The sequence below is a fragment of the Leptodactylus fuscus genome, chromosome 2, assembly GCF_031893055.1.
Source record: "Leptodactylus fuscus isolate aLepFus1 chromosome 2, aLepFus1.hap2, whole genome shotgun sequence".
NCBI lineage: Eukaryota > Metazoa > Chordata > Amphibia > Anura > Leptodactylidae > Leptodactylus > Leptodactylus fuscus.
Genome location: NC_134266.1, coordinates 237,750,873 through 237,774,035, shown reverse-complemented (window position 1 = coordinate 237,774,035; position 23,163 = coordinate 237,750,873). Strand labels below are relative to the sequence as shown.

The 23,163-nt window shown below is 42.0% G+C and overlaps 1 protein-coding gene across 1 annotated transcript; it reads right to left on the bottom strand.

Annotated features, from left to right (window-relative positions):
• Nucleotides 1-11,190: 11,190 nt before the first annotated feature.
• LOC142195837 (chymotrypsin-like elastase family member 1) lies at nt 11,191-16,965 on the bottom strand. Its single transcript, XM_075265894.1, has 8 exons — nt 16,912-16,965; nt 15,725-15,822; nt 14,996-15,096; nt 13,738-13,863; nt 12,725-12,861; nt 11,812-11,957; nt 11,483-11,632; nt 11,191-11,292 (listed from the first exon to the last, which is right to left on the bottom strand). Exons 1-8 carry the CDS (start codon nt 16,949-16,951, stop codon nt 11,284-11,286), a joined length of 807 nt encoding a protein of 268 aa, XP_075121995.1. The 5' UTR covers nt 16,952-16,965; the 3' UTR covers nt 11,191-11,283.
• Nucleotides 16,966-23,163: the final 6,198 nt, after the last annotated feature.

Genomic DNA, 23,163 nt, shown 5'->3' with positions numbered 1-23,163 from the left:
ATTAGTTCCTCTCTCAACCAAGAAGGAAATACTGATGCACTTTTATTAAAACAACGTGGGGTTAAATAATAGCAAAGAGAAGAAGAGAGATAACAACAACGTAAGTTTTCGTATTCCTTCCTGATTGGTATGATCCATCTCAATCAAACAGAAAGAGTTTAAGCAGTATATATGCCAGCTACTCCCGGTCCTGCGTGGTAACTTTGGGGAGCTGTCTTCTGGCAGCAAGCCAAGCATTTGTTTTTCTTGCACCCATCCTGGTTACAGGCGCCATCTTATCATATAACATTATACCAGTTTCAAGCATAAGCAACTATATCTAGCATTCAGCTTTAACGAATAACAATATTTTCATACATTACATGATTATAACCTTCACACATGTACAATGATGTTTCAGTATGTGTCCTCTCCTTCCATAGTGCAATGTGCAGGCATTGGGAGCTCCTGGACAGGAGTAGAGGACTCCTATTCTACCTGTCATTTATTAACAGAGTATGAGAAGGGTCTGAGATTACCAACTTTGGGGGCTTAACCCCCAACAGCATAAGGAGGTACTGCTGGTTTAGGGGCCTCACCCTCGTGAAGGGTTCCTTTATCATGTAATTGTATGGCTGTGTGAAAGAAAGCAACAATATCAAAATCTTCCTCTGTGCAGAGCAATATAATCTTTGATATTGATGAACATAGCAATATTTTATTAGTAATATTAGTAATTATTAGAGATGAGCGAACACTAAAATGTTCGAGGTTCGAAATTCGATTCGAACAGCCGCTCACTGTTCGAGTGTTCGAATGGGTTTCGAACCCCATTATAGTCTATGGGGAACATAAACTCGTTAAGGGGGAAACCCAAATTCGTGTCTGGAGGGTCACCAAGTCCACTATGACACCCCAGGAAATGATACCAACACCCTGGAATGACACTGGGACAGCAGGGGAAGCATGTCTGGGGGCATAAAAGTCACTTTATTTCATGGAAATCCCTGTCAGTTTGCGATTTTCGCAAGCTAACTTTTCCCCATAGAAATGCATTGGCCAGTGCTGATTGGCCAGAGTACGGAACTCGACCAATCAGCGCTGGCTCTGCTGGAGGAGGCGGAGTCTAAGATCGCTCCACACCAGTCTCCATTCAGGTCCGACCTTAGACTCCGCCTCCTCCGGCAGAGCCAGCGCTGATTGGCCGAAGGCTGGCCAATGCATTCCTATGCGAATGCAGAGACTTAGCAGTGCTGAGTCAGTTTTGCTCAACTACACATCTGATGCACACTCGGCACTGCTACATCAGATGTAGCAATCTGATGTAGCAGAGCCAAGGGTGCACTAGAACCCCTGTGCAAACTCAGTTCACGCTAATAGAATGCATTGGCCAGCGCTGATTGGCCAATGCATTCTATTAGCCCGATGAAGTAGAGCTGAATTGTGTGTGTTAAGCACACACATTCAGCACTGCTTCATCACGCCAATACAATGCATTAGCCAGTGCTGATTGGCCAGAGTACGGAATTCGGCCAATCAGCGCTGGCTCTGCTGGAGGAGGCGGAGTCTAAGGTCGGACCTGAATGGAGACTGGTGTGGAGCGATCTTAGACTCCGCCTCCTCCAGCAGAGCCAGCGCTGATTGGCCGAATTCCGTACTCTGGCCAATCAGCGCTGGCCAATGCATTCTATTAGCCCGATGAAGTAGAGCTGAATGTGTGTGCTAAGCACACACATTCAGCTCTACTTCATCGGGCTAATAGAATGCATTGGCCAATCAGCGCTGGCCAATGCATTCTATTAGCTTGATGAAGCAGAGTGTGCACAAGGGTTCAAGCGCACCCTCGGCTCTGATGTAGCAGAGCCGAGGGTGCACAAGGGTTCAAGTGCACCCTCGGCTCTCCTACATCAGAGCCGAGGGTGCGCTTGAACCCTTGTGCAGCCTCAGCTCTGCTACATCAGAGCCGAGGGTGCGCTTGAACCCTTGTGCACACTCTGCTTCATCAAGCTAATAGAATGCATTGGCCAGCACTGATTGGCCAGAGTACGGAATTCGGCCAATCAGCGCTGGCCAATGCATCCCTATGGGAAAAAGTTTATCTCACAAAAATCACAATTACACACCCGATAGAGCCCCAAAAAGTTATTTTTAATAACATTCCCCCCTAAATAAAGGTTATCCCTAGCTATCCCTGCCTGTACAGCTATCCCTGTCTCATAGTCACAAAGTTCACATTCTCATATGACCCGGATTTGAAATCCACTATTCGTCTAAAATGGAGGTCACCTGATTTCGGCAGCCAATGACTTTTTCCAATTTTTTTCAATGCCCCCAGTGTCGTAGTTCCTGTCCCACCTCCCCTGCGCTGTTATTGGTGCAAAAAAGGCGCCAGGGAAGGTGGGAGGGGAATCGAATTTTGGCGCACTTTACCACGCGGTGTTCGATTCGATTCGAACATGGCGAACACCCTGATATCCGATCGAACATGTGTTCGATAGAACACTGTTCGCTCATCTCTAGTAATTATACATCTGAAATAGTTTTCTTTTTCATTTGTATGATTTTTACATCACATACTTTTTCTATATTTGTATGTTTTAAATCTGTGAAACTTTTTGGGTAGATGCTTTTTGCAAAGGAGAAGAAAAGCGAGCACAAGAAGCCTGAGCATCTCCTGTAGAAAACGACTCATCCTCCATTATAGACCCCTGAAATGTGCCCAGTAACAGTGAGAATATTTCCAGGTGTTACGGATAAAACTGATGGCAAACAATGTGTCCCCTTTTCGTCAAGGGAAAATAACATATCAATATATTGTATCAAATAGTGGCGGCAATTGGAAAAGGATAAAAGTGTAAAAAGTCTTGGCATGAACATTATCTAGCTATTTCTGCTGTGTTGTTTCTGTGACTCGCATGTTACTCAGTACATAGTTTCTACTAGAGACTGAAGCCCCATGTTGCAAAAACGCAGCATTTTATAATCCCTGCAAATTGAATGGGATACTGACTAATCTGATCCATACACTGAAGAAAAAAAGTTGGAAACCTCTGCAACAACGCAATAGAAAATGCTGCAGAAAAAACACAACGCGTTTCCGCAATTTTTATTTTTTGCTTTGTTTCTTTATCCAAAAACAAATTCCAGAAGAGTGTTTTAAGGATGTGTGTTGTTAGACTCTGTAAGATTGTAACTATAGAAGTCTATGGGCCTATTCTGTACTTCTTTGTGTCTTACATTTCATAGATATGAATCCATAAGTTAATAACTATGACTTGTTCCATTACATGCCATGATGTGGAGATACTCTCTCCTCCAGGCATATCGGCACTACTCATTAGTACACAGTGTGCCTGTACCTGCTTCATGATGCAGAGCTGTAAGGACTAGAGATGAGCGAACAGTGTTCTACCGAACACATGTTCGATCAGATATCAGGCTGTTCAATGTGTTCGATTCGAATTGAACATCACGTGGCAAACTCCAAAATAATTCAATTCCCCTCCCACCTTCCCTGGCGCTTTTTTTTGCACCAATAACAGTGCAGGGGAGGTGGGACAGGAACTACGACTACGGGGGCATCGAAAAAAATCGGAAAAAGTCATTGGCTGCCGAAATCAGGTGACCTCCATTTTAGACGAATAGTGGATTTCAAATCCGGGTCATATGAGAATGTGAACTTTGTGACTATGAGACAGGGATAGCTGTGCAGGCAGGGATAGCTAGGGATAACCTTTATTTAGGTAGGAATGTTATTAAAAATAACTTTTTGGGGCTCTATCGGGTGTGTAATTGTGATTTTTGTGAGATAAACTTTTTCCCATAGGAATGCATTGGACAGCGCTGATTGGCCAGAGTATGGAATTCGACCAATCAGCGCTGGCTCTGCTAGAGGAGGCGGAGTCTAAGATAGCTCCACACCAGTCTCCATTCAGGTCATTAGACTCCGCCTCCTCCAGCAGAGCCAGCGCTGATTGGTCGAATTCCGTACTCTGGCCAATCAGCGCTGGCCAATGCATTCTATTAGCATGATGAAGTAGAGCTGAATGTGTGTGCTTAGCTCAACTATGCCGGTGGAGTAGTTGAGCTAAGCACACACATTCAGCTCTGCTTCATCAGGCTAATAGAATGCATTGCCCAATCAGCGCTGGCCAATGCATTCTATTAGCATGAGCTGAGTGTGCACAAGGGTTCCAGTGCACCCTCGGCTCTGATGTAGCAGAGCCGAGTGTGCACAAGGGTTCTAGTGCACCCTCGGCTCTAATGTAGCACAGCCGAGTGTGCACAAGGGTTCTAGCCCACCCTCGGCTCAGATGTAGCAGAGCTGAGGGTGCACATGGGTTCTGCTGATTCTGTATACTGATTCTGTATACTGGCCAATCAATGCTGGCCAACGCCAGCGGTGATGCATAGCTGAGAGTGTGCCGAGCTCGCACAGTAGGGCTGACTGGCACACGGTGTAGTTGAGCAGAACTGGCTCAACACTGCTGAGTCTCTGCATACCCATAGGAATGCATTGGCCAGCCTTCGGCCAATCAGCGCTGGCTCTGCCGGAGGAGGTGGAGTCTAAGGTCGGACCTGAATGGAGACTGGTGTGGAGCGATCTTAGACTCCGCCTCCTCCAGCAGAGCCAGCGCTGATTGGTCGAATTCCGTACTCTGGCCAATCAGCGCTGTCCAATGCATTCCTATGGGAAAAAGTTAGCTTGCGAAAATCGCAAGCTGACAGGGATTTCCATGAAATAAAGTGACTTTTATGCCCCCAGACATGCTTCCCCTGCTGTCCCAGTGTCATTTCAGGGTGTTGGCATCATTTCCTGGGGTGTCATAGTGGACTTGGTGACCCTCCTGAGACGGATTTGGGTTTCCCCCTTGAAGAGGACCTTTCACCATATCTGGGCACAGGCAGTGTTATATACTGCCAGAAAGCTGACAGTGCGCTGAATTCAGCGCACTGTCGGCTTTCCCGATCCGTGCCCGGTGTAAAGCGCTATCGGTCCCGGTACCGTAGCGCTTTACAGTCAGAAGGGCATTTCTGACCATTAGCCAGAGACGTCCTTCTGCCTCGCGGCGCCAATCGCGCTGTACTGTGGAGCGGGGAGGAATGCCCCCTCCTGCTCCTGATAATGCTCGTCTACGGACAAGCTGTGTGAGCAGAGGGAGGGGGGCGTTCCTCCCGGCTCCACAGCACAGCGCAATTGGCGCCGCGAGGCAGAAGGACGTCTCTGGATAACGGTCAGAAACGCCCTTCTGACCATAGAAGAGCTACGGTACCGGGCCGTAAGCTCTTCACACCGGGCACAGATCGGGAAAGCCGACAGTGCGCTGAATTCAGCGCACTGTCAGCTTTCTGTCAGTATATAGAACTGCCGGTGCCCGGATATGGTGAAAGGTCCTCTTTAACGAGTATTTGTTCCCTATAGACTATAATGGGGTTCGAAACCCGATCGAACACTCGAACAGTGAGCGGCTGTTCGAATCGGATTTCGAACCTCGAACATTTTAGTGTTCGCTCATCTCTAGTAAGGACCAATGTGCTGCTATGCTTTTCCATATACATAACCCTAGTGTGTCCATGTCAGTTTTACATACCTACTAAAGATATGAGATTGAAGTAGAACTAGCCTTAGAGTCACAAAATCTTGAATCACATGTAATCTCTGCACAGCAAGCATTAGGGTCCCAATAACTGAATACCCAGCAGTGCATCGTAACTCTACTTCTCATGTAAACCAACAGGTCACAATTTGAGATATCCCATAAAGAGAACTCCTGTGGAAATTGCTGCTGTTCTGACAATAATTACACTGGAAAACACACTGTGGATATCTTAAATGTCATTAAAGGGATTCTACCACTAAAACACTTTTTTTCTAGTTACCACGTCGGAATAGCCTTTAAAAAGACTATTCGTCTCTTACCTGTAGAAGTGCTCTCCGCCGCGCCGTTCGTTCAAAATACCGGTTTGTACCCATTGCAGCTCGAAAACTCACCGCAGCGCCGCCTCTCCGGTCTTCGGTGTCCTCCCCTTGCGTCTTCAGCGTCTGTCGGACGCTTGCGCAGTATGCTCTCTGTTCGGCGTAGATTGCCGAACGTACTGCGCATGCGCGAAAGTTCGGTGCCCGCACTATGGCTGGGATCGCAATTTCGCGCATGCGCAGTACGTTCGGCAATCTTCGTCGAACAGAGCGTACTGCGCAGGCGTCCGACAGTACGCTGAAGAAGCAAAGGGAGGACACCGAAGACCAGAGAGGCGGCGCTGCGGTCAGTTTTCGAGCTGCAATGGGGACGCCCCCATCGCTGCTCCTGCGATGGGGACGCCCCCATCGCTGCGAGAGAACTCATTAGCATACCGGTACAAACCGGTATTTTGAACGAACGGCGCGGCGGAGAGCACTTCCACAGGTAAGAGACGAATAGCCTTTTTAAAGGCTATTCCGACGTGGTAACTAGAAAAAAAAGTGTTTTAGTGGTAGAATCCCTTTAAGTGTTTCTTATGCAGTTTTTAATGCTGATTTCAAATCTGAAAACTGTTTTGCCCTATCAGGTCAAATTGTTAAGATATTATTGAATAAATGTTTTTATTTTGCTTAAATAGGACTACAAGCTTCTGACAGTATCCAAAATTATATAATATATATTCTCAATAAATAAATATATATGGGGGGCCACACGGTGGCTCAGTGGTTAGCACTGCAGCCTTGCAGCGCTGGAGTCCTTGGTTCGAATCCCACCAAGGGCAAAAAAAAAAACCAAAAACATCTGCAAGGAGTTTGTATGTTCTCCACGTGTTTGCGTGGATTTCCATCCCATACTCCTAAAACATACTGATAGGGAAAAATGTACATTGTGAGCTCTATGTGGGCTCACAATCTACATTTAAAATAAATAAATAAATAAATATATATGTACCGTATATATTCGAGTATAAGCCGACCCAAATATAAGCCGAGGCCCCTAATTTTACCACAAAAAGCTGGGAAAACTTATTGACTGGAGTATAAGCCGAGGGGGGGGGAATGCAGCAGCTACTGGAAAATTTAAAAAATTAAAATGGTTGGAGTTTTTGGGTGCAGTAGTTGCTGGGTGATGGGAAAGGGGAGGGGGTGTTTTGGTTGTCTATCTGCCCCTTCCCTGAGCTTGAGGACTGTTTTCTCTTCTCCCACTTGGAATTCAGTCTGGCTGAATATAGGGTATCTGCAGTGCTCCTATTAACCCCTTCCCGATGGAACAGGAGCACTGCAGATACCCTATATTCAGTAGACCGGGCACTTTCAGACACACAGATACCTAATGTGTATGTGTGTCACAGTCATTTTCTACCTTTATATGTATTCTAGGGAAAGGAGGGATTGAGAACTTTTTATTTTTGCACTATTTTATGGGAGCTTCTATACATTGATATTGTGGCTGGTCATAGACCCCCCCCCCCCCCCTATTTTTTTTTTTTTTGCTCACTCGAGTATAAGCCGAGCACAAAAACTGTGCTGAAAAATTCGGCTTATACTCGAGTATATACAGTATATGAGTATATAGGTCTGATAATTGAATTTTGCTGATAAGGGCTGAGACAGGGAGTCCATTACCTCTGTATGTAAACACAGACCTAAAACGGAGTATATTGCAAGCTGACTCTTGGTCCTGTAGCATGTAAATTTGGGATTCTCATCACCTATCAAATCCGGCTCTTCTATATCAGCTTCATATTGTGCGTATCGCTACTTCTGGAAAAAATACATTATTGCGAGTACAACTGGAGTATTGGCGGTGACTTAAGAGTAATAACTATTCTAACGGCTATGCAGACAGGATACACAAAGTACTGCTGCTTCATATGCGAATGGGAAAGCAGAGATAGGAAACAACACTACATCAAGAAGAACTGGCCAATCAGAGACAGAATGCAGCCAGGAAATAAAAACATTCTTCATCCACCGTTGGTTGATCGTGACAAGATTCTCATGCCACCACTTCATATAAAGTTGGGACTTAGACAGCGACACTGATGCATTTCGGTACCTGCGCAACTAGTTCCCAGGGTTGAGTTATGCATAGGTAAAAGAAGGTGTATTCATAGGTCCAAAAATAAAAGAAACCATAGCTGATGAAAACTTTCAAGACATTCTAAGTGCTGCTGAAAACGATGCGTGGGTGGCATTCAAGTCAGTCGTAATTAATTTCCTTGGAAATAAGAAAAGTGCTGACTACGTGAATGTTGTAAAAAAATGCATTAGTGCGTACAAACATCTTGGCTGTAATAGGTCTATAAAAATTCATTTACTCGACTCGCATCTGGACTTCTTCCCAAAAAACCTAGGCACAGTCAGCGATGAACATGGCGAGCGCTTCCACCAGGACATTTCAGTGATGGAGTCACACTATCAGGGTCGGTGGAGTGCAGCGATGATGGCAGGCTACTGTTGGACGCTTCAGCGTGATTTGTTAACTCATTAGTATAAGCGGAAGTCCACAGCCAAGAAATTTAACCCCTTAGCGACCCTTGACGTAACTGTACGTCATGGGTCGCATGGGGATGTATGGAGCGAGCTCACACGCTGAGCTCGCTCCATACACGGCAGATGCCGGCTGTATAATACAGCCAGGACCTGCCACTAACAGCAGCGGTCGGTGCCCGAGCCGATCGCTGCTGTTAACCCTTTACACACTGCGGTCAAACGTGACCGCAGTGTGTAAACGGCGCCGGCGGCATGGGCGCCGCCATGTTTTGCCGATCGCCGCCCTCCTGAACGTCACATGAGGGCGGTGATCGGTTGCTATGACAGCCGGAAGCCTATTGAAGGCTTCCAGGCTTGTCTCTGCATGAGATCTATTAGACGATGCCAGAGGCATCGTCTAATAGAAGTGCTGCGATTTTCCTATTCACTGCAATACTGTAGTATTGCAGTGAATAGTATGAGCGATCAGACTCCCTAGGTTTCAAGGTACCTAAGGGGTCTGATCATAAATGTAACAGAAGAAAAAAAAAAGTTTTTAAAAGTATTAAAAAAATTAAAAAAATATAAAAGTTCAAATCACCCCCCTTTCCCTAGATTAGCTATAAAAGTAATTAAAGAACATTAAACATAAACATATTAGGTATCCCCGCGCTCCAAAATGCCCGAACTATTAGAATATTAAAACATTTATCCCGTACTGCGAACAACGTAGCGGCAAAAAAAATAAAAACAGCCAAAAAGCGTTTTTTTCAACACTTTGCCTCTTATAAAAAATTGAATAAAAAGTGATCAAACCATCAGATCTTTCCCCAAATGGTATCAATAGAAACGTCATCTTATCCCGCATAAAAAGACACCACAACCAGCTCCATACATGGAAATATGAAAAAGTTACAGGTGTTAGAACATGATGACACAATTTTTTTTTTCTATTTTGCAAAGTTTATCATTTTTTTAAAAGTATCAAAACATTTCAAATAGTATATAAATTTGGTATCACCGCGTTTGTACTGACACGTAGAACACAGGTAACATGTCATTTGTACCAAACAGTGAACGCTGTAAAAATTAAACCCATAAGAAAATGGCGCAAATGCATTTTTTCTCCAATTGCACCTCATTCTGAATTTTTTTCCAGCTTCCCAGTACATTGCACAGCATATTAAATGGTGCCATTACAAAGTACAATTTGTCCCGCAAACAATAAGCCATCATGTGACTCTGTGAACTGAAAAATGAAAAAGTTATGGCTCTTGAAATGTGAGGAGGGAAAAACGAAAATGCGAAACCAAAAAATGGCCTGGTCCTTAAGGGGTTAAACCATGAACATGTTTAATGAATTTTTGCCCATATTTTACAGATATTAGACTTCAAAGTGAATTTTTGTTATATAATTATGTTATTTATAATTTCAGTAGCTAGAGCCACGTTCATGTTTATGTTTATGTTTCATATAGCAATAACTTTTAAAATACAAGTTTTTGTACAAAAATTACATTTCTTATGTTTTGAAGTAATTAATTGAAATACAAAATTTAAGATCGTGGATATTTCAAGAAAGAAGGGTGATAGAGAAAAACTGTTTGCATATTTGAAATCAGCATGTCAAATCAAATCAAACAAGCTTTATTGGCATGTCCGAATAGATATTTGGCATTGCCACAGCTAGTAAAGTGTGTGTGTGTGGGGGGAGAGTTGGATTCGGGTGGGTGAGTGGTGGGTATGGGGGTGGTGGTTTGGGGTATAACAGTCCGTGGAGTCTCATCTTCCTCTTAGTTGGTGACCGCTATATGGGGAGGTGGGGTGGGGTGGGTGTTTGGGGTTGACTGAGATCAATTATTGTATACCAAGATATCCACGGAAAGTTTTTTTTTTGTTGTGTAGTGTTGTATCACCTATTTGTGAGAGGAGTCAATGGCCAAAGTAGATAAACCTTTATTTCTAGAATTTGTTGTTAAAGTGGTCGTCCAAAATTAGCTTTTGGAGGCCTTCCCTCTTAAAGAGGACCTTTCATGTCCTTGGGCACATGCGGTTTTATATACATTCAGCGCATTGTCGGCTTTCCCATTATCTGTCCCGGGGTGAGATATCGGTACTGTTATCGATGTCCGCCCACTGTCAGAAAGGTGTTTCTGACAGTCTTGCCGGGCTGTGAGGAACGCACTCCCTGACAGTACTCGTCCATAGCGCTCAACTGTCAGAGGGAGCGTTCCTTATAGCCCAGCGATGACTCTGAGCTATGAGGAACGCCCCCAGTACTAGTCTATAGATGAATACTGTCAGGGGGGCCTTCCTCACAATGTGTGCTGTCTGCTTTCTGGTGATATATAAAACCACATGTGACCGAGGACATGAAAGATCCATGAGACTTGCCATAATACTACTAGCATTGTGCTCATTATATGTTGTGATTATGGTAAGAGTTATGCATATGTAGACTGAGCAATGGCTTACTTCCAAGAAGACAGTCCTGAGTTTTAACAAATATGTTTTTGGGGGCAACAAACTGCTATACTACATGAATTAGGTGTCTGCATCTCTGACCACTAGGGGCTGGAGGAGACACACCACTGAATACTAGGGACTTGTACAACATGCTACATGTGACCAAGGTCTGAGGGCAACAAATGGGGTCAGTGAACTTCTTGATACCATAATGGTAAAGATCTGTATTCAATAAACGTTTCATAATGTTCTGTGTTTAGTCCCATTTATCACATATAGAAAAACAGAGCGAAGCATTGACTGGAGTTAAATTCTTTATTAGCAAGTTTTTCTTTACACAACACAGATGGATTGTATGTTGTAGCTTTTGTCAGGTTCCCTCCATGGAGATAGAACGGATCCATTTAGATGTTCTGCAAAAAAAAAAAAAGATTGTAAGTTTTTCATTTCTATTTATTAGATTATAGCCCGGATGTTCTAAATCTAAAATCAGATCAATATAAACTTTAGGGGGCATTCACATGGAGGAAGTTGGCGCTGATTCTGGCACCGAGTGAATGTGGGTGGAAAATCTAGAACACTCATATCATATAAAACACTTACGCTGTTGATCCAGGAGGTGTAAGAGGAGACCTTGGTAAACACGGATGGTTTCTGGAAGTAGTTGCATCCAAGAGAAGATCCAAAGCTGACAATACCATGGACTTGATAGACACCATTGACAGAACAGTTGAGGGGTCCACCGGAATCACCCTAAGATACACAATAGATCAAATATAACAATGTCTGTTTGATAATACTAATGTCTTCTCCACAGAACAATGTATAATTAAATAGAGTGGCATATAGGGCCATCAGACAACATATAGCCCAGGGAATTCAAGTATTGTATCTCTTGTTTACAATATTTGTGAGTGATGGGTAATGCTTACATTGCAGGAAGACTTGACTCCATCTCCACCAGCGCAGATCATGGTGGTCTTGACAGTGCTGCCCCACCAGGAGCTCAGAGAGCAGGTTGAATGGGCGACAACGGGCAGAGTGGCTTGTTGGAGAATAGTGGCAAGAGATCCACCGGCTGTAAAAGAAAGAATGATCTTTTATTACAATCATTGCAATAAAATGTGACTCTCTCTCATCTAACAGATGAGGGTGATAAACAGGAGACCAGACCTCTTTACGGCTGGGGCCCCATGGGACAGAAACGCTTTATTGCTGCGGGACATCCCGTGGGGCCCTAGCGTTAAGTGTCAGAAAATAAATTTTACTGGTTGTATAATGGAAAGTTATACATTGTATACAATTTTAATCTTTCCATATGTGTATATGCGTTTTATTATTTAGATTTGTGGGTGAAATAGTATAATAAAGTTAAAACGAGTTATTGTGAATTATAAACATAATTTCTTTCTGACGGATTTTATAGGATTACATATTGACAGTACCAGCAAAATAAGTGAGATTCCAGGGTAATCTCATTCATACATTGTAGATAAAAAAAGATCTGTAGAAAAGCTGCGTTTTTGAAAATGTGTGTATTTTTGAAAATCGCAAATTGTTAATTTTAGCTGCAGAATTGCAAAAGTTTCCTCTATAGATTGAATAAGGGAGGCAAAAAAGCTGTGAAAGTGAAAAACATATCAAGAACATACAGGGAACAACAGGGGATTTTTTTAGCTTCAATTCGCTACGTGGGACCTCAGACTCAAGGAGACATGTAATTGGCGTATACAGCAAGGACAATGGCCTCTCATCTTGTATTTGACAAGACACAGCAACATTTAACAAAATTTTCACAAAACACATGCAAGCCTCTATGGAAAATACTGTGTGCAAACAACTTACTGCTGAGTCTTCCCCATCCTGTAACAACACAGTTGTACTTGTCGGCCAGGGTAGCTCCACTTGCTGGAAGAGTAGCCAGTTTCACGGCACTGTTCAAGGTAGCGCTGGAGGCCAGCCACAGGATAGCAATATCATATCTGTATGGGGAGGTCATACACATGTAATCCTGCATGTATTTTTAGTCTCAGACATCCTGACCATATTTACAGTAGTAAAGATAAAATGGCTTCTCATGTGCTGGTGGATTATTGTACAAATGGCTGATCACAGTTGTTGTCTTGATCGGTTGCCAGTGGATACGACAATGAATGCAGGAACTTTCTAAGGTCAGAGAATCAGCCATGATTTCTTTATTGTGGCCGGGATATCTTCTGATACATGTGGTATCCCTGCCTGATAACTCAGCTACAATAAGAGAATCATAGCTGGGTTCCTGACAAGTTCCAGACCATAGAAAGTTTCTGCATTGTGGTCATATCCATTGGCAACCGATCAAGACAACAGACGTCACCACTAAGACAGATGGAGAAAATCTTAAAAACTCTGCAGAATTTTTAACTACTTATATTTGCAAAAATGTTTAACTTTTAATTATCTACAAATATAGATCTGATTATATTCATTGGAATACCCCTTTAATTTGCAGCAGTTCATGCTGTATATAAAAATGTTATTCCTGGCATCGTGAAAGCTTAGAACCATTTTTCTAAGTGGCATACAACCAAAGCTACAGCCATTTGAGGCAACCATTCTTCCCTTTGGTCAGCTCTACATATTTTACAATATAACTATGGACAGACTTTCCTCAGTAACAGCTCAATATGAAGACTGCTGAGGAGAATGTTACAGCCTGTTTTCTATTGGAAAGGAAATTAGATAGGATAATAAAGTATATTACAAAAATTTTCACCAACACAAAAAAATATATACTTTAAATATGTGTCCATGTAGTGAAAGCTTGAAAACCACATTTCTGGCAACTGTAGAGATCCAAATCCTTCAAGATGTCTTACCCAGCAGCAACATTGTTGGTGTTCCAGCTGGCATGTTTTCTGATGGAGGAGACGGAAATGTACTGTTCAGTGCCATCATTAGCGCTCAGACTATGTTCTCCAAGGGCCACACGGAAGGAAACAGTTCTGTAAGAGAAGACAAGATGGAACGTTTTATATAGTGGCTGTATTAAATGTTCTGTCATTTTTCAAAGCAACATGAAGCCATGGGACACGACATCAAAAGTCATTTAGGTACTGTGAGCCAATGGCCGGCCAGATAATGGAGGGGGTGTACATCTCAACCAGACTACTCAGGTGGGTGAGATGAGAAAACTCCAGAAATAATTTTTCTCAGAAGCTAATTCTGTCTGCTGAGGGTTATTTCAGAGTTCCAGTTACTGGGCTGGATTTTTAGGAATGGAAGGTAGGATTCTTAGTGGGACCTGTCATTCCACCCCCCTCCAGTCCACACTTTGGGGATGTTCCAGAGAGAGTCTGCTCATCAAGGAGGCTTAAGAAGCCAGCTCCAGCAGCAGACTTTGGGCAGAGCTTGACTGGAGATCCAACAGAGAGGTCATATTTTTGGAGCGGTGTCCTGAATTATTCTACTGGCTTTTGATTTATGTTATTCTAGGTGAGGTAACCTATTCTATGTTCAGTTAGAGCCTAGCCAGGCAGGTATTTATTTTTGTATCAGGGATCCACAAAAAGAATTGGATAATCCCCTACACTTAGCTGAGCTGCAAATACAGGCAAAAGATAGGAATCTGCAGTCCTCGTATATGGCATGGACACATGGCCACAAGACCTAAGGACATGTGTATGGGCCTATACAAGTGAATGGGTTGGTACTTTTATCTGCAATTATGGATTAAGACTATTATCATGTGCATGAGGCCTTAAGATATATTCAGATTGTTGAGGTGCAAAAAGATTGTGAAAAATGGACATCTTGTACCCCGGGGGGACCTTTTTTCACAGATCCTCAATATATTTGAGTGTATGGAGTGATCAGTGAAAATGAACAAAGATAGGACCTAACCTATATTGTGACCGGCCATGACACTGGATTCACTGATATTGAATTTAAAAAATGGACGTCACATGGCCATTAATCACTGTTGTGTGAATATAGTCTTAGCCTTTTGTAAGGTTTTGTATATTTAGTATAAATATTGTATTCCCAATACTTTTGGTGAGATTACCGACATTACTTCAATATATAAGGTATTAGAATATAATATAATACAGAAAATAATACAGAAGTAAAAACTACCTGTCCACACAATGAGCAGCGGTCAGGACACGGTTAGCACGGATGAGGGAAGCTCCACAGGTGTGATACCAGCTGCTGCCTGACAGATACTGAAGAGATACCTGGAGGACGCCAATGACAAAAATAGTAGAAATGACTTTATCACTTAATGACTAAATTAGCTTTTCCAGTGTTTTGCGAACATTTGGTGCTTTTAGTTTCACCTCAGTCACTGTGATAAATCTGTTGTAGTTTCACACTGCACGTCTACGTTTACACTCTTAGTAGATCTGGGCCAGTGTATTATACCTAGTACAGGCCATAGAGCCGGAGCAAACAGCACTACAGAGGAAATGCCTGTGTCTTGCCCTGCACCAGGTATAACATAAGGGACACATTTACTAATAGCGTCTACATTTTAGACTAGACAATCTTAAGCTGTGCCACATTTATCAAAGAGTCTGATACTACTTGATAAACCTGCATATTACTATACTGTATTACTAACTTTACACCACTTATTAGTTGGCTTTCCTGCTCACTAGGAAGTCAATGCATGAAGAATTTCTTTCCATTGCTGAATGAGAATAATAAGGTAGGAGCAATTGTAGTACAAGGATTATCAACGGACACCATTGTACATATTACAATATTAGTATCTCAAACACTGATTCTATCTATAGTCACAGGACTAAGTCTAGTCCCTTATATATAGAATACGTCTTTCACTGCGTAGAAGTAACCACCGACCTGCCAGGGCCAGGCTCCCTTTGCTGCGTTAGTTCCTCCTACCACACGTCCATTTTCATTATCTTCAAGATAGCGGATGTCATCATTATGACATTGTCCTATGGGTGGAATAACACCGATATTAAAAAATGTAGAAATGTCGAAAACAATTGGTCAGTCTAACATGTCTGAGAGGTGTTTGGATCAACAGTTAGTACAGATATAGCATGCTTCACCTGACTTTATGGTGTGGGGAAAATGCGTCAGCGTGATATCACAGAAGGCAACAAAAGCCAATTAACCATGTTGCATAAATGTAGCTTTTTTTTTGCAGCTTTTACAGCATTTTTTGCACCATAACCAGGAGTGGATTGAGCAGGAGGGAGAAGTATAAGTACTTGCTCTATATTTCCCATTCTTTTTGTAGCCATTCTTGTCTTTGGCTTAAAAAAACAGCAAAATCTACAATATAAAGTGCCCTTATAGCAACATGGAGCCTAAGCCAAAATGTCATCGAAAAAGGTTTCTTAAAAGACTTTTCTTTGGCATTTGTTGTCTTTATTGGTAAGATATTCTATAGAAATGTATCTTTAACTCTGCTACATCTGCACAAGACAATAAATTATGTGTTGTATTTGTATAGCATTCGACAAGAAGAAGTAGACATATTGATAATTTTCTTAAATAATTATAATAATGATGTACATTTACATTGTCAGATCAGATCCGTAATATTATTGGTGTAGATAATTTTCAATACTGTTAAAAAACTGGATCATAGACACGTCCTATACAAGATAGTACAATCGCCTATCAACATGCCAGACTGATTGGGGGTTCGGTTTTATACAGTACATGTACAGTTATGTCTGATTGGTTATGATCAGCAGATTATGCCATACACATCATTTTAGACAATGAATAGCCAAACAAAATCTAACATGGTTCACCACCATTTCAAGAGTCAGAGGTCATGTGAATAAGAGGAAAAACTTCCGCTTGCCAAAATATTGGAAATCATATTATATTGTTAAGTTATCAGCATGGTATCTATGAAGTGCTGAAAACCTAATACAGAACCAGGTAAATACATGTATGTATCAGAAAAGTTGTTAAAACTACATTGTATCATCAGTATTACTTTCTCTTACAAGTTAGCAATACATTTCTTCTGAGAACAAGTATCATCGAAGAATGGGAGAACTTACCGCAAATTACAAGAGCAGCAAGTACGAGAAACCTGAACATTGTGTGAAGATTCCTTGAGAAATCCACTGTGCAGGTCTGTCGTTGGCGTCTCCTTATATACTATTAAAGCAGGTCTAACTTACAGTGGGAGTATTTCCAGGTGTTGTGGGTATAGGCGGGGTTAAATACAAGTTCAGTTTTGCTCAAGGTCAAGTTTTAGAAATAGAAATTATTTTCCAAAGGTTTAACTTAACATTTTCCGATTGACTAATATGTATAGTCAGTCACTCTTATCATAGGTCAGCTGGTAGGCAACATTTTATTAAATCATGATTTACTCTGTCAGATTTTAGGTTCCCCATGTTAGGGTTGGTTCACATTAGCGCTTGTATTCTGTCCGGAAGGAATCTGCATGGAGACCCCCGGACGGAATACAATCGCAATTACAAGCGATGTGCTGGCAAAGCACACGGACCCCATAGACTATAATGGGCTTTGCCAGCACATCGCTTGTAATTGTGATTGTATTCCATCCGGGGGGTGTCCATGCGGACTCCTTCCGGACGGAATATAAGCGCTAGTGTGAAACAACCCTAAACCACCAATAGAGAAACTACACTAGCTCCAAATTATCAGATCCCATGTTTAATTAGATTAGACCAGTGTTTCCCAACCTTTTCAGACTCGGGGCACCCCTGGAAAAAAAAATTCCTCGGGGAATTCCTACCAAATAACTTTCACCAAAAAACAAAAAAACTACAGTTTTGATGTGTTTTTTTGAAATTACAACTGGAACCACATCAAAACTGTATGGATTTTTTTTTTTCTTTTGCAACTTTGATGCAATTGTAACTGCACCATGTGAATGCATCCTCAAAGCTACAACATCATATACTTTCCACCCAGCACACACAAAAATTCACCTTTTACCATCACCAAGCTAACCAAATAACACTCCCTAGTGGCCCTCAGAAATAAATAATGCTCTCTAGTGGCCCCCAAATCCTAATAATTCTCCCCAGTCGTCCTCAGAACCTAATAATTCTCCAATGTGGGCCCAAGATACCTAATAATTCCCCAGTGGCCCCCAAACACCTAATAATGTTCCCCAGTGGCCTCAAGTCAAGTATTAATACTCCCCAGTGGCCAGGCAAGTAGTAATGTTCTTCTCCTACCCTTAGATGTCTTCTTTGCCCCGCCATTCGGTTAAAATTTCGTTTTTCGTTGGTATGCGAATGAGTTCTCTCACAGCACTGGGAGCGGGTCTCAGCACTCAAATTGCACTGGCATTCCTAATGCTGCAAGAGAACTCTCCAGTGCTGCCTCCATCTTCCTCTGGAACGTCCTCTTCATATGTCTTCTTCCAGCGCTGGGGGTCACACTTGTACGCCTGCACAGTCGGCTCTGCCATCGGGCCGCAGGCTGAGTCGAATGCACATGCCCGCGGCCATGTTTTTATGGCCGCTTACGCGAGCATGCGCAGTTTTCTCCTGTAGTTCAATGGAGTACAGTGCGTACTATGCATGCTCGCGTAAGTGGCCACTAAAACATGGCCACGGGCATGTGCATTCGGGTCTGCCTTCGGCCCGATGGCAGAGCCGACTGCGCAGGCGTACAAGTGTGACCCCCAGTGCCAAAAGAAGACGCATGAAGAGGACGTTCCAGAAGAAGATGGAGGCGGCACTGGAGAGTTCTCTCACAGCATTGTGGACGCCCGTGCTGTTTGAGCGCTGGGACTCTCCCCAAGTGCTGCGAGAGAACTCATTCGCATACCGACGAAAAACGGAATTTTAACTAAACGGCAGAGTGAAGGTAGGAGAAGAATAGCCTTTCTTAAGGATATTCCAACGTGTCAATGAGAAAAAAAACGTTTTTAATGGTAGAATCCCTTTAAATTTAATTCAGACCCCATCTCAGACCTTAACATTTAGGTTAAAGTGGTGATTCTACAGTTTCCAAATATGTCTCTGTTATTTATTTTTTGAGCATTTTCATGCAGCTTTACACTTCTTGTCCAGGTCAAGTATCCTTCTGCAGAAATCACGATACAATACGTGTCTTCTGTATTCCGCGAATTGCTGGTCATTGGACAAAGAACTACGGTTTTGACAGAGACTAGAACCAGCTAAACACAAAACCAGTGATACTCAACTGGGGTCCCCCTACCAGGCGTGCTGAAAGAATCTGGAGGATAATGGCTGCAAGTCCCCTTTTAACTACATCGGCATCTATATGATATTTATGTAGTTGAATAGATCGGTGCAGCAGGAAGACTTTAGCTTCCTGCTCTATTACTCAGGATCAGCTAGTAATGCCTGCTAAAGACCTGCTGCATCCATCTACAGAGAAGAAGCAGGAGGACCTCAGAGCCCAGAGCCAGGATGGGGAAGGGTAATTTGTTTTAATTTATATATTGCAACTACGTAAACATTATTATTTGCGTAGGGGCTACTGGAGGACGTTATTAGTTGTCTGAGGGGCCACAGGGGCATTATTTCGTGTTTAGGGGCCACTGGAGGGACAGTATTACTTGGCTGGAGGCTACTGGAGAACGTTACTACTTTCCTGGGGGCCACTGGTGAGCATTACTACTTGCCTTGGGATCAATGGGGAGCATTATTATGTGTCAGGGGGCCACTGGAGTGCATGATACTATATGGGGCCACTAAGGCAGCTTGGTGATAGTAAAAGGTGATTTTTTTTATATGTGCTGGGTGGATAGGATGGTGTATCTTTGTGGGTGCATTCACATGGTGCAGTTGCGATGCAGTTACAATTGCATCAAGACTGGAATGGGAAAATGCATGCAGTTTTCATGTGTTTTTTGGTGAGGTTTTCTAAATTTACAAGTGAAGCAAATTTATGTTCCAGCTGTAATTTCAAATCCTGTATTTAAATTTTTTTTTTTTTTTTTTAAAAACACATCAAAAGTGTAGTTTTTTTTCTCTTTTGGTAAAAATTATTTGTCAAGGGTGCCCAGAGAAAATGTATTTTTTCTAAGGGTACCCTGAGTCTGAAAAGGTTGGGAAATGCTGCACTAAAGAGTAACAGGTAAGTACAAGTAATATCAAAATATATAGTAGAGGAATCTACTCATCATAGAAGGGGGATATTTACCAGCTTGGGTAGTATTAGAAGTTGAGTATCCTGCATATGTATATGCATATATGTATTGCTCAGTGAATCTTACTGCATGTCATACCTTCTTGGAATAACGTGTGATGTAATATAAGGAAGAATGTACTCACACACTTTTCACATAACCAGATATCACCTGTGCGTTGAGTTTGAACTTTTTCTTGGAAACCTTGAAATGACTAATACTGATGCAGACTGTGTAACCATTGCTAATAGATAACTCTAGTTTGCCATTTATATTGTGTGTATTACCATGTATTATACATCTGCAATGTTACTTGCATTAACTGATGCCATTCTTGAAACCACGTGTCTATTACATTGTTATTAGGGTTCTTTATTTTCAACCGTGTAACCTTAATGCTAAGGCCCCATGTAACGTGCCAAAGCCAAAAAAAACGCTGCAGGAACAACAATGGCGAAACACATCATGGTATTTCCCACAGTGCTTATCACAGAAAGTTCACAGGGTTTTCCTCTGCGGACTTTCGGCTTCCATTTTACCTATATGGAGAAAGCCAGCGTTTTCGTAGGTTGAATTGACATGCTGAGATTTGCAAAAACACGAGTATTTTTCAAGTAGCAGCATTTTTACTGCAGATTAATTTCTGCAGTGTGCAGGTGGGATTGGCCTTTGCAGGGATTGTAAAACACCGTGGAAAAAATTGCAGCATTTACGATATTTAGGGCCCTGGCCTTAATGAATGGCACGGGGACACATGGATGTCTTCCGTGTGTCGCCTGTGCACCAGCTATGCTTCTGCAGCCCCTTCAGGCAATGAATAGGAGCCGCAGAAGTAGGAAAGGACAAGAATAGGACCTGTTCCATATTTTGCGTCCGGGACTTTCGTCCCACTTGCTTGACCATGTAATTCACAGTCATGTTCGGGCCCATAGAAAAGAATAGATCAGTGTGCTATACAGGAAAAACCCATTTAGCACACTGGCCATTGATACGGTCATGTGCAAGGGCATTTAGGCCTAACTTCAGGCCTGAAGCAGCATACCTGTATAGTGTATGATCCCATCTGAATGTGGTTCACTTGCCGGGGCAGGTGGACTGTCACAATTTTATGACATGGTGTACAAAAAGAAGGAGAAGGTTTGGTGGTATCTTAAGTAACTTTAGAGTGGTCTCATGACAATGACAAATGACCCACATACAGACTAAGTGGCTTTTGCAGAAACACAGAGGAAAAAATACTGCATTTTACAGTCCCAGCAAAATGAATAAAATTATATTTAAGCTGATTCCCAGATAGTAGACAAAACATGGCAGTGTTTTAGATCCATGCGGCATGTTAATTTTACCTACAAAAAATGCTGAGTTCCCCCTTGAATTATATAGGGGATGGAAAAAAAATGAAAACATGCAGAACAGCAGTGAAAAGCAAGTGTTTTGGGGATTGTGTTTTCCACTATGTTTTTTCTAGCGCTTTTATAGACTTAGCCTCATCCCATAATAATTTCTGCATATTTCATTATTTACCATTGAAAACTGCCCCGGTAACAGTGAGAATATTTGCAGGTGGTGCAGATAAAATCGATGGTAAGTCGTCCAATTTCCAAGGGCAAATAAATAAATATCTTGTTTTGAATATGGCGTCACATATGGAAATATAAAAAAAATAAAAAATTGAGATAAAACTATTTATAGTGTGAGACATGGGTTATTGATTTGCAAGTCTAGTTAATACATGGTTTCTATTGAATGTAGAATTCAGTACATTTCATTAGATGGCATCTTTTAGGTTACAGGCGACCTTATAATATTATGGATCGGATCCTAACAATATGTATAATATGGGCCTATACTTTTCTTCCAGATGCCTTAGATTTCATACTGTTTGTATTAATCTATAAGGAATAGGGCCCCAGTGTTTGCCTGTACCAATAATACTCCAGTGCAATATTTCTCAAATCCAGTCCTTAACTGGACCTACTTCTATTGTCTTTCATTTCCGCTTTCTTCTTCCTGTCCTTCAAGAGTTGGGGTCTTGATTTAACTACTTATAAAAAAAAAAAAATTAAAACATTTAAAAAAATAGCTGTTTGGTATCACATTCTGACATTGATGACATTTTTCTGCTGAAGAGTTGTGTATGAAAGCATATTTTTGAAGGCGACATATTTTTTTATGGATGACATTTAAGGCTAAGACCCCATGTAGGGAGCCACAAAAAATTGGAGTGTGTTCACATTTTTGAAATCGCAGCATTTCTGCTGAAGATTTTTTTTTTTTTCTGCATTGTGTGGACAGGATTAGTAGGATTAGCTACTTTGTAGGAACTGTAGAATGTGCTGTTTTGTTGCATTTTCTTAATGAGGGGCCATGGCCTAAGGTTACTTGTTTATTTAATCCATTTTTTTTATGTAGATAGTGAGCCCCATATAGGGATCATAATGTAATTTTTTTTTCCTATCAGTATGTCTTTTGTAGAATGTGAGGAAATCCACGCAAACATGGGGAAAACATACAATCTCCTTGCAGATGTTGTTCCTGGCAGGATACGAACCTAGGACTCCAGGACTGCAAGGCTGCAGTGCTAACCACTGAGCCACCGTGTTGCCCCTTATTTAATCCATTTTAATCCATTTTTATCCATTCTTTCTATAGGAGACAAAGTGACAAAACAACTGCAAACCAATAACATTGAAGTGTAGGAATCTTTAATAGGAGCAGAAACATAACTTTGTGAATGTAAACCTATAAAACAATACAGAGAATTCAACTTTTTTATAGGTATACAAATCCTCCTACAAGTACATCGATGGCGGGGTCTGATTTACTTACACACAGCACAGGCAGAGGTTGAAAAGGTGAATCACAGCTAGTGGGGCAGCAATGATTGGTGATTCCAAAGACACTGAGCACTTGTCGCCATCTGAAGGCAAATTTGGCCTGTCCCTAAAGCACTTGCTGGCAGATTTATATATCCATAAAAAGATGATTTTCTCTGCATTCCTTCATTGGTTTGTGGCCATTACGGTATATTTCTGACAGACTCCCTTTCATTTTTTAAAACAATATACTGCATACAATATAGTACTGGTATAGTATAGTATAGTACAGTATAGTACTTCTGTATTGCAGTATTTTGTGATATTACTGTTGTGATGACAGGTCTGGGACT